The following is a 12,827-nucleotide window of genomic DNA, read 5'->3' as shown; positions in this document are numbered from 1 at the left end:
ACATATAACACTGATTCTGGTCCGCTTGCATTGGCTGCCCATACGTTTCCGAGACCAATTCAAGGCGCTGGTTTTAACCTCTAAATCCCTACATGGCTTGGGACCGCAATACCGGATGGAACGCCTCTCCCGACATGAACCTACCCATACACTGCGCTCAACATCTAAGGTCTTGTTGCCTTTCGTGTCCCCTGTGCAGGTTTGGTGCATTCCTTTCCCTTTCTTGTTGTTTTCTTGTGATTTTATCAGCATGTAAGCCGAGGTGGCAGGGAATTGCTGTTTTATTGTTTTACTATGTACAGCACCGTGTGCAATGATGGCGCTATCTCAAAAAACGACAATGAGACGAAGGAGATGGCACAGCTGCAAGAGCAGCAAAAGCGCCCATGTCGACGAGCCCCAGGATTCGGAAGGCTGCGCTGTTCTTCCCACCTCTTCACCCCCCACCCAAGCTCTACTGGCCAAGCGGCTGCCACGGCTGCAGGGTGGACGCCTGGATGCCGCTGGTATCCGCAGCGTGGCCCCCGTCAATGGAGAGGTGCTCCTTACCTTCTCCTTACCTTTTCTTCCTCAGAAGACCATGGGCTCCTAGGGGGAAAAGCAGAGAAAAGGGGGCGTCAGTGGCAGAGCACCGGAAGTTCTCTGTGCCCCACCGTCCCACCTGCCTCAAGGAGGGGTGCAGCCCTGCCTGTGAAGGGGGGAGGGCTGAGAGAGCCCAAACCTTTACTTACCGGGACGATGGGGGAAGGATAGGCAGGGAGAGGAAAGGAGGGGGCTGGCGATGTGTCCATTGGTTCCTAAGATGACAAGGAGAGAAACGTACAGTTAATGGCAGGGACCCAGACGATCCCTGTACCCCCCACAGCCCCACATGCCCTACGGAGCTGCAGCCCTGCCTGTTGAGGCAGAGCTGAGCCAGGTTGAATTCTTCCTTACTTGAAGGGGGGAAGACGAAAAAAGAAAGGTGGCGGGTCGGATCCGGGAAGGTCGGAGGGAGGGTGCAGGGGAGGTATCCATGGGGACCTAGGACGAAAAAGAAAAAAATGAGCAATTAATGGGAGGGCAGCAGGTGACCTCTGCAGCCCTCAATCCCGCACCCCTTAAGGCCCTGCCTGTCCAGGGAGAGTGGAGGCAGGGTCAACATTTCCTTACCTGAGGGGGGGAAGACCAGGGAGGGAAGAAGGTGGCGGGTAGGATGAGGGAAGGACGGAGGGAGGGTGGGGGAGAGGTGTCCATTGGCTCCTAGGATGAGAAAGAGAAAGGTGTGCCATTAATTGGAGGGCCCCAGCCGTCCCCTGCACCCCACCCTCCCGCCTGCCTTAGGGAGGGGGGCAGACTTTGGCCTGGAGGGCCTCAGCAAGGGGCACTCTTAGCAAGGGGGCATCCTACGTTCCTCCCATTCCCCTCAGCCCTCCAAACCCAGGGACCACCCCTCCAGTCCCTGATCTCCCCCCTCTCCTCGCTCTGGCCTCCTCCCTCCACCCTCACTGGGCATGGGCCCCTCCTTACCGGCCAGTACTGCTGCTGCCTGGACATCCTTGCTTGCTATGAACGTGGAGATTCCGCGCCAGGCCAACGGTCTCCTGAAGCGTCTTTTGGAACTCTCCGTCATCATGGAAGCTAGAAGGCGGCCATTGTGACAGTGCCATGGACCAGGCCCAACTGAGATGGCGAAGTGGGACCTCGAAGGCCAGCATCTGTGAACTGGGATAAGGAGGAGAGTCTCCGGGTCTGAAAGAGGTGGATGAATCCACCGGATTTCACATTGGAAAAGGAAATTCACAGCACAAACAGATGTATGCACATTGACTTTGCATGATTTAAAATGCTGCAGAGTCTAAGGCCACAGCTAGACCTAAGGTTTATCCTGGGATCGTCCAAGGTTCGCCCCTGCCTGAGCACAGGATCCCCTGTGTGTCACCTAGATGAACAGGTTTGACCCCTGGACGATCCAGAGATAAACCTTAGGTCTAGCTATGGCCTAAGTCTCCTTGGGGCAGAAGTTCATGGCCTCGGAGAATGCTCTTTGCACCTGGAGGCCAGAGCACACCTGTGCCTGCAGCCCCAGCACAGCTTGAACCTTTTCCTAGCAAAGGGGGAACCTGTGGAATTGCTGTGGGGCAGGCTGTGTTGGGACAGGGCTGGGAAACAGAGCAAGAGAATTCCCTTGTTAGTTCAGAGCAGTGGAGGTGAAGATGGTCAGAGGGAGGGAGGGATTTGTGAGCCCCCAATTCCTTCTCTTCCGAGAGCATCCTTGGGGCTCAGATCTGCTCGGAGCAAGTCATCCAGTGCCTGGAAGAACGTGCCCCCATTTCTAGGCATGTGTGTTTAGCAGTTGTTATTCCTTTCTCAAAGACAGGCAGTCTGCACATGCGCATTCACCCTCTGAATTCCTCCAGGTTGGGGCTGACAATGTGTGATGGCATGGGATGCTGCGATCTTGATGAAGCTAACCGGGTCTAGGCCTGGTCAGTTTCTGGAAGGGTGACTACCTGGGAACCCCATGTACATTGATTCCTGCATTGAGCAGGGGGTTGGACTCGATGGCCTTGTAGGCCCCTTCCAACTCTGCTGTTCTATGATTCTATGAATCCCTGCCCGTTGTCCATGGTGGCTTGCATTTTCAGAAGTTATAGTCAGAAATATTTGTATGGCACCAATTTACTTACCCCTGCCACAAAGGGACAAATGTCAAATAGCACTGCAATTCATTCTAATGTTTTTATGCATGAATCTGATTATTATAGTCAGCTTCATGACTTCATGTTCACACTGATGTTGACACTCTTTGGAGAGGCGTGTTGACCTTCGCCTGTCCTTGAGCTGTTAGGGAAATTTCCCAAACCCAGTAGGGAAGGAACGACTCCAGACCGATCGAGATGCAGAGGCTTTATTTATAGCTCATGATATTTATATGATGATGATATACCTTGGCACATAGAGCTCAAAGGTCTAAAAAAAGGCCTTTGTAAATGTGTCCAGAAGTCCATCTACAGGGCAGCATCATGTACGTACATATTATATCCTTACACAACCATTGTGTGTTCTTTCAGGTTTATTTGAAAGAAAATGTACAGCCCTGAAGGGTAAAACACCCCGCTTCACTGTTGTACTTTCTAAAAAGTACACTTTTTACACTTCAGAATCCAATATAAACTTCTCCTGTTGACCTGCAAAGCTTTTCACTGTCTAACTCCTTCCTATCTTTCCTCTCTCATCTCACACTATTGCCCCGCTCGTGCTCTTCGCTCCTCTGATGCCATGTTTCTCGCCTGCCCAAGGGTCTCTCCTTCCCTTGCTCGGCTTCGTCCATTTTCTTCTGCTACCCCTTAAGCCTGGAACGCTCTTCCAGAACATTTGAGAACTACAAGTTCAATCGCAGCTTTTAAAGCTCAGCTAAAAACTTTTCTTTTTCCTAAAGCTTTTAAAACTCGATCTTGTTCTGACTTTCATACTGCTAGTTTTACTCTACCCTGTGCCTGTTTGCATTCTCTTCCCCTCCTTATTGTTTTATTATGATTTTATTAGAATGTAAGCCTATGCGGCAGAGTCTTGCTATTTACTGTTTTACTCTGTACAGCACCATGTACATTGATGGTGCTATATAAATAAATAATAATAATAATAATAATAATAATAATAATAATAATAATGTAAGTTAAAATATAGAATTAAAACAGCAAAGTATAAATTTAAGTTAAATGAGGTGTTAAAATACTGAGAAAGTAAAACGGTCTTCAGCTGGTGATGGAGGGAGTACAGTGAATCTCTCTGGGGAGCTCGTTCCATAGCCAGGGTGCCACAGCCGAGAAGGCCCTCCTCCAAGTAGCCACCTGCCTCACTTCTTTTGGCAGGGGCTCACGGAGTTTTTGCTGTTGTCAATTCCAAGGAAGGAAGTGGTGGTGCAACACGTCCTCCCAGTGGGGACACGTTCCTGTGAGAAGCTGTTGGAGGAATTCTCTTCCCCTTCACTATACTTCATCTGAGAGGCAGTTTGAGAGGCAATTTGTGTCCACCACCTCTAGTTTTGAGATAGAGATGTTTTTGCTCAATCACAGCTAATTTTCTATTGATTTCTATGGGCAGCATCAGGCTAGGCCCGAAATTGGATTTGAAGTTAACGTGGGAGTCCCTTGTCCAGAAGGTGTGTCACTCTTCAGTTTTCCTATCTTCATGGCCGAAATGTCCATCATAGCTGTTTCTTCATTCCTTGGCGAAAACCATGGGAGCGGGATCTTTTCTCCCAAAATGAAAACGGGCACTGGATGACAAGGCTACAATCTGAGTAAGCCTCTCCATGTGGAAACCCAACTCTTTCTCTGAGAAGCGTTATCTGAGAAATGGAACCTCCTAGTGGGCTGCCATTTTGCACAAAAATGGTGGCTCGGAGCTTTCCCGGAAAGCAATCTTACATAAATGGTGGCTGTAAAGGGTCCGTTTGTGCAGCAAAACAACCCTGTAAACCTGCTAAGCCACCGTTTTTTATGAAAAATGGTGGAACTCTAGGAGGATAGGCATTTTGGGGTGGGTCCATGAAAACCTTGTGGCCGGGTCCAGGGGTCCGAGTGCAGGGGGTGGCGATTGGACTCCACCCCTCCCCACAAGGACTCCTTTGACGTCCCTATAAAAGCTGGAATGCCTGTCCAAAACACCTGGAAGGCTCAAGGTTGAGGAAGGCTGTCCAAGGAAATGAGGCTAGAGGGTTTGCAGTCCTTCCCAACAGCTGGCATTGAGGCTGTGAATAAGCTTGCCTAAGAGGAAGGAAACACAGGGCAGAAGAGCTCCATAGGGACATTTTCAGGGATGGAATGTTTTCAGCATTGCCTATCCTGTGTCCTGATTTGCCAACACAGAAGGCAGCTGCGTGCCAAGGTACCACCCAGTTCCCCACGGAGTTCACGCTCAGCTACTACTACTTCATCAGAGACAAACCCTCAAGTCTTCCCCCTTCCTTTTAAATTGTCCCCTTCAGGCACATGTCTTCTTCAGTCTTTGGCCTGACATGGAGATCAGCTCTTCTTGGAGGAGGAGCTCCGCTTCTGGCAAAGCCAATGGGAGTGCAGACATTTACATGACACCTCCTCCTCCTGCTCCTGGGACATTTAAGAGAGAAGTAGGGAGGTTTCCGCCAGTTGCCTCCTTGCTTTCCAGAGTCCAACTCCTTGAAGGAGCTCACCATGGCCTGGGCTGTATATTTCATGGTACTTCTCAGTTACTGCTCAGGTATGGAGACAACTTGCTTTACGCAGCCTTATAACAGGGACACTCTTCAAATGTGAATTTATCTGAGTGGCAGCCTGATATCTGTGAGCACATTTAATTAAGGAAGCTCTCTTTCCCCCCCTCCTTCTCTTGTTTCTCTTTATGTCTTTGTTCAGGTGTCATTTCACAGCCAACGTTGACTCAACCTGCCTCCCAGTCCGTACCCCAGGGACAAACCCTCAAAATCTCCTGCACTGCCAGCAGTAGCGTGAGCTATGTTTACTGGTACCAACAGAAACCTGGACAGAGCCCTCGCTTTGTGCACTGTGATGCTTGCAGCAGCAGGGGATCTGGCATCCCGGATCGGTTCACTGCATCCCACTCTGGGACCACAGGATATTTAACCATCACCGGCACTGAAACTGAAGACGATGCCGATTATCACTGCGCTGCCTGGTTTAGCAGCGCAAGCTTGTTGCACAGTGATAAACTCTTATGGGGAACTGAGACAAAAACCTTCATAGTTCCTCCCCTGTAGAGAAGAGTTAAGAATTGCTACGGAGCTTAAGTTTGAGCTGAGACAGAAGTTGTTTGAATGACAAAGCTGGAAGCGACAAATGAACACCTGGTCCCAGTCCATTTTCGAGATCCAGAATATCCACCCCACACCTAAGCAAAGAATACACAAGGGCAATTTGCCAACAGCAGATTGCAAGTTCATCATGGGGCAGCAATAACTGAAGTAGAAATTTGTATGGATATATATATATAATGACCTGGAGATTGCACAGTGGACTGGGTCTTTCTGAGGCACACAGATTCTGCTGAGTTACGGACCATTAAAAAAGAAAGAAGTGAAGAATTTTGGGGGGATGGAGTGGAGCAAAATTGCACTTGTGTGTACTTTCATGCCTCTAATCGTGCGTAACCGGCTGATTTACAGTGTCCAACCAATTGATTAATAGGAACCCACAAGCACGAGTGCAAGAGCACCCTCCTAACCATAATCCCCAGCAACTGGTGTTTGTAGGCTTATTGCTTCTGGTACTGGAGGTGATTCTGTGATTATTATTCTTATTTTCACTTTCTGACTCCCTAGATATGAAATGCCATTTTTCAGAATGTTCTATTTTTTTCACAAGTGTGTGTGTGTCTCTGTGTCTGTGTCTGCGTGTGTTCCTTACCCTTGTCTACAATGCCCTGGAAATATATTAGGCATGGGGCATCATGAAGGATGCAAAAGGAGGGCCAGGTGGTCAATTTATTTATTTATTACATTTTTATACCGCCCAATAGCCGAAGCTCTCTGGGCGGTTCACAAAAATTAAAACCATGAAGAGCATAATAAAACAACCAACAATCTAAAAACACAAATACAATATAAAAAGCACAACCAGGATAAAACCACACAGCAGAAATTGATGTAAGTTAAAATGTGGAAGTAAAACAGCAAAGTATAAATTTAAGTTAAATGAGGTGTTAAAATACTGAGAAAGTAAAACGGTCTTCAGCTGGTGATGGAGGGAGTACAGTGAATCTCTCTGGGGAGCTCGTTCCATAGCCGGGGTGCCACAGCCGAGAAGGCCCTCCTCCAAGTAGCCACCTGCCTCACTTCCTTTGGCAGGGGCTCACGGAGTTTTTGCTGTTGTCAATTCCAAGGAAGGAAGTGGTGGTGCAACACGTCCTCCCAGTGGTGACACGTTCCTGTGAGAAGCTGTTGGAGGAATTCTCTTCCCCTTCACTATACTTCATCTGCCCACACAGAGGTTGCAGAAATTTGAGAGGCAATTTGTGTCCACCACCTCTAGTTTTGAGATAGAGATGTTTTTGCTCAATCACAGATACACTTATTTATTAATTTTCTATTGATTTTTATGGGCAGCATCAGGCTAGGCCCGAAATTGGATTTGAAGTTAACGTGGGAGTCCCTTGTCCAGACGGTGTGTCACTCCTCAGTTTTCCTATCTTCATGGCCGAAATGTCCATCATAGCTGTTTCTTCATTCCTTGGCGAAAACCATGGGAGCGGGATCTTTTCTCCCAAAATGAAAATGGGCACTGGATGACAAGGCTACAATCTGAGTAAGCCTCTCCATATGGAAACCCAACTCTTTCTCTGAGAAGCGTTATCTGAGAAATGGAACCTCCTAGTGGGCTGCCATTTTGTGCAAAAATGGTGGCTCGGAGCTTTCCCGGAAAGCAATCTTACATAAATGGTGGCTGTAAAGGGTCCGTTTGTGCAGCAAAACAACCCTGTAAACCTGCTAAGCCACCGTTTTTTATGAAAAATGGTGGAACTCTAGGAGGACAGGCATTTTGGGGTGGGTCCATGAAAACCTTGTGGCAGGGTCCAGGGGTCCGAGTGCAGGGGGTGGCGATTGGACTCCACCCCTCCCCACAAGGACTCCTTTGACGTCCCTATAAAAGCTGGAATGCCTGTCCAAAACACCTGGAAGGCTCAAGGTTGAGGAAGGCTGTCCAAGGAAATGAGGCTAGAGGGTTTACCGTCCTTCCCAACAGCTGGCATTGAGGCTGTGAATAAGCTTGCCTAAGAGGAAGGAAACACAGGGCAGAAGAGCTCCATAGGGACATTTTCAGGGATGGAATGTTTTCAGCATTGCCTATCCTGTGTCCTGATTTGCCAACACAGAAGGCAGCTGCGTGCCAAGGTACCACCCAGTTCCCCACTGAGTTCACGCTCAGCTACTACTACTTCATCAGAGACAAACCCGCAAGTCTTCCCCCTTCCTTTTAAATTGTCCCCTTCAGGCACATGTCTTCTTCAGTCTTTGGCCTGACATGGAGATCAGCTCTTCTTGGAGGAGGAGCTCCGCTTCTGGCAAAGCCAATGGGAGTGCAGACATTTACATGACACCTCCTCCTCCTGCTCCTGGGACATTTAAGAGAGAAGTAGGGAGGTTTCCGCCAGTTGCCTCCTTGCTTTCCAGAGTCCAACTCCTTGAAGGAGCTCACCATGGCCTGGGCTGTATATTTCATGGTACTTCTCAGTTACTGCTCAGGTATGGAGACAACTTGCTTTACGCAGCCTTATAACAGGGACACTCTTCAAATGTGAATTTATCTGAGTGGCAGCCTGATATCTGTGAGCACATTTAATTAAGGAAGCTCTCTTTTCCCCTTCTCCTTCTCTTGTTTCTCTTTATGTTCTTGTGAAGGTGTCATCTCACAGCCAACGTTGACTCAACCTGCCTCCCAATCAGTACCCCAGGGACAAACTATCAAAATCTCTTGCACTGCCAGCAGTAGCGTGGGCACTGTTTACTGGTACCAACAGAAACCTGGACAGGGCCCTCGCTTTGTGCACTGTGATGCTTGCAGCAGCAGGGGATCTGGCATCCCGGATCGGTTCACTGCAACCCGCTCTGGGACCACAGGATATTTAACCATCACCGGCACTGAAACTGAAGACGATGCCGATTATCACTGCGCTGCCTGGTTTAGCAGCGCAAGCTTGTTGCACAGTGATAAACTCTTATGGGGAACTGAGACAAAAACCTGCATTCTTCCTCCCTCAGAGCAGAGCGTTGAGATTTCCTCGAGAGAGTAAGTTGTTCTGTGCCTGAGGTAATTTGAGTCATAGAGCTAGAAGGGCCTGAAAAGACAGCTGATGCCAATCTCTTACCTAGGACCAAATCACCCACCCCACACCTATGCACAGGTCAACACACACTGCAAGTTGCTGAAAGCAGAATGCAAGTTCTTTAAAGGGGCAGAAGTTCCTGGTGAAATGGCTGCTCCCGTATGTACCTCCCTATCTATTCCTTAAGTTCATCTACACATGCACCCTCCATGTCTACCTCCAATCCAATGTTTGGAGGGTGTCCATCAGGTAGAGCGCTAACTCAATGATGTTTCTCCAAAGGAAGTATCCACTATATTGTGCTTTTGACACCATTCTCCTTCTTACAGGCTTTTAGATAATCTGTGATCAAAATCCAGTCTTCTAAAGATGTCACTTCATAGGTCTCTTGGGCTCAGCCTGCCCCCATCTCTGTGTCCCTGGGAGGAACCACTCAGATCTCCTGTAGTTTCAGATCAAATCTGGATACCTTTTCATGGCTTCAGCAGAAACCTGGACTGACCCCTCGTGTTCTGGTGCATAGCAACATAGAATCATAGAACAGCAGAGTTGGAAGGGCCTACAAGGCCATCGAGTCCAACCCCCTGCTCAATGCAGGAATCCACCTTAAAGCATCCCTGACAGATGGTTGTCCAGCTGCCTCTTGAATGCCTCTAGTGTGGGAGAGCCCACCACCTCCCTAGGTAACTGGTTCCATTGTCATACTGCTCTAACGGTCAGGAAGTTTTTCCTGATGTCCTGCCGGAATCTGGCCTCCTGTAACTTGAGCCCATTATTCCTTGTCCTGCACTCTGGGAGGATCGAGAAGCGATCCTGGCCCTCCTCTGTGGAAACCAGGGATCCCAGATCGGTTCACTGCATCTCCCTCTGGAAACATTGGCTATTTAACCATCACTAGCATCCATGTTGAAGATGAGGCAGATTATTATTGTTCAGTGTGGCAGAGCATTGGTAAACTGTTTCACTGTAGTGCGTTCTCATGGGGAACTGCGACAAAAACCCACCCCAGAGAAGGAATCCAGAACTGTTTGAGAGTTTACCTTAATATTTTCCTGATTCTCCTCACTCATTGCTCAGTTGGGTGGAGATGGGTTTAACTGCTTTGTACAGATGGTTCCTGCCTTCAGGGTGCAATCATGTAGCTTGTTCCGGCATCACCACCATGGCTTTCTGGGAACTGATGTGGGGGCTGGTAATGTTGAACTTCTATTAGCAGTGTGCTCAGACAGCCATCAACCCCCCTTTTCAGGTAACCCACTCAAAGCTTTTGACCAGCTGTCAGAAGTACAAGTTGCACGAACCCAAGAGAAGGTTCAATTTGGCAAATTTTCAGTACCATGGACAGTTCAGTGAGATGGAAGTCATTTGACTAGGGGTATCCTTCCTTTGCAAATCCAGCCCTTTTGGCAGTGGGGGTGGGAGGGTGGTGGTAAATCTGGTTCTTCTGTTCTTTTTCAAAAATACAAAGTTGTACAAATTGCAGGTGCAATTTGCCTAATTTGTGAAAATTCCAGCCAGAATCTGTGCAAATCATGCAAAGCACCTTTTCTCAAATGTACACATGCTGTCAAACACGTTCTGGGGCTGGTCTGTGAATCATATTGCAGGTTCTGAGCTGTAGGGACTTTTGACTCTAATAATAAACTAAAAGGTGTGAACCAGGCCAATCCTGATCAAAAACCAATTGTAACAAATCTCTCATAGATTCTGGATCCTATACCATATTCACTAGGGATGTGCTCCGCTTCTCCTCGAACCGGAGAAGCAGGAGCGGAGCGGGGGGCTTCGCCTGCCCTTAAGGCGCACGGGCGGCGACGGCGGCAGGGCCCGGTAACCCCACCCCCACCCTCCTCTCCCGGCCTTACCTGGCACCACTCCCCTCCACTGCGGAGCTCCGATTCGGAGCCATAGCTCCGCGGTGAAGAGGAGCGGAGTATAGGCGGAGCGGCGCGGAGCGGGGGGTCCGTGCACACCCCTAATATTCACAGGCAAAAAAATCACCAAGGATTCTGAGAGGTTACAATATTTCTAGCAGTGGCAAAGAAGTTTTCTTTTGCTGTTGTTATTTTAATAGAAGACTCTGAGATAAACTCTGAGTTAAAATCTTCTTGTACGGTGCTGATGTGATGCTTGCTATCTTGGCTTTAGAGGGAGAGATTGGTCTAATTTCGCTAGGGCTGTGCTCCGCTTCGCTTCGGAGCATAGAAGCGATAGCGAGGCAGCCTGATTCGCCTCCGGAAAAGGTGGAGAAGTGAGTTGGGGGGCTGAGGATTGAGGCGAAGAGGATCGCCTCGATCCGGAGCTCCGAACACAGGTAAGTGGGGGGGAGGGAGACTCATCTGGTGCTGGCGCTGCCACAGTCCCTGCAGTGACAGTGATGGAGCCTGGTAAGGAGGCAGGGAGGAGGGAGGCTTACCTGCGTCCGTCACGGTCCATCATGGGCTTCAATTGAGGCCCCGGTTGAAGCCGAGGCCTCTTCAATGCACGGGTCCCAGCTCCTCGCGAAGAACCACAAGGAACTGGGACAAACCGCAACACCCAGCCATACATTCCACGGTCTCAGGCTCAGCCTGGGACCACAGAAAAACTGGGCTCAAAGGGTCATATGAACGCACAGGGAAGATCACTGGGATTACCCCAGGATTTTGTCCCATCTAGCTAAGCCCTCAGAAATGAAATGCCAATATTCATTTTCCCCCCTTTATGCTAGGGCTCTGGGCTGGTGTACACTAGTGCACATTGAACTCTGTGTCTTGCTGTAGAGTGCGATTCTGACTCCTACCTTGCAAAGGAAAATGGACTAATATTTCTTCAACTTCGGCTAGCACAGAGCTTTGGCTATTGGGCTGTATAAAAATGTAATAAATAAATAAAAATAAATAAACTCCCCTGATTCTTATTTATTTTAATATTCCACATGCAAATTTCTTCTCTAGCAATTCGCCTGGCTAGGACATCCCATCCCATCAGGAAATGCACACCAGTTCTAGCAGAGCCAATGGGCATGAGTATATTTGCATGATGGATCACTCTCCTGTTCCACTGGGATTTAAGAGAGGAGGCAGGAGGTCCCAGGTAGATAGTAGTTTGCTTTAGAAAGCCAAACACCTTTCTAGAGCTCACCATGGCCTAGTCTCTCTTTGTCCTTACATTTCTCAGTTACTGCTCAGGTAAGTGCATGGATCACTTCCTTTACAACAATAGCAACAATAGCAACACAGAACAATATGCATCTATCACAGAAACATAACACATTTTTGATATTTGGGAGCACTGTGAATCAAATCATTGTTGCTTCTTCTTCTGTTTCTCTTTGTAAAGGTGTCGGTTCACAGCCAACATTGACTCAGTCTGCCTCCAAGTCTGTGTCCCCAGGAGAGATGGCTAAACTCTCCTGCAATGCCAACAGTAACCCCAGCAATGTTTACTGGTATCAACAGAAGTCTGGACAGGCCCCTCGCTTTGTGCACTGTGATGGGCACTGCAGGACCAAGGGACCAGGAATCGCAGATCGATTCACTACTTCCTGCTCTGGAAGGCTATTTAACCATTGTCAATGTCCAGGGTGAAGATGACGCTGCTTATGAAAATTAGTGAAATTCTCCCAACACTCAAAGAACGCAGACTGCAACCCACAGGTCAGATTCATCGAGTCCATTGAGGATTTCTTCAACCTCCCTACATGGTACAAAGGAAGGAGCTACTCAAAGTGAAATATGAGACAAAGATGACTTTAAGTAGTGTGTATGGGTGTGATCCTTTTTGAGAAATACAAAGTTTGCTGTTCCCAATTCTAAATTGAGCACATGGGTTTTAGCCCATCGCTAGAAAAAGAAACCTTCATTGTTGACTTCCAAGAGGCCATTAGGTGGGTGGTGGGTGGAGGAGGCTATTAAGGGCTGGAATTAGTGGATGAAACTGTATATTGCCCAGCAATTTCCAAAGCAATCTCTCTCCTGTGGGGGACATCAGCTGGTGAGAAACATTCTAGAGATGGACAAGGAACCTGTAGTATCCCTCAGGCA

General features: G+C 48.5%; 1 gene segment (V, D, J or C); it reads left to right on the top strand.

Annotated features, from left to right (window-relative positions):
- The first annotated feature begins 5,167 nt into the window (after nt 1-5,167).
- Nucleotides 5,168-5,740, top strand: LOC134410872 (immunoglobulin lambda variable 3-1-like). The segment is given in 2 exon segments: nt 5,168-5,223; nt 5,379-5,740. Coding segments are annotated over 2 exon segments (408 nt in total).
- Nucleotides 5,741-12,827: the final 7,087 nt, after the last annotated feature.

This window comes from Elgaria multicarinata, chromosome 18 (genome assembly GCF_023053635.1).
Source record: "Elgaria multicarinata webbii isolate HBS135686 ecotype San Diego chromosome 18, rElgMul1.1.pri, whole genome shotgun sequence".
In the NCBI taxonomy this organism is placed as follows: Eukaryota; Metazoa; Chordata; class Lepidosauria; order Squamata; family Anguidae; genus Elgaria; species Elgaria multicarinata.
Note: the sequence above shows the minus strand (reverse complement) of the source record. Positions and strands in the feature narration are given on the sequence as shown.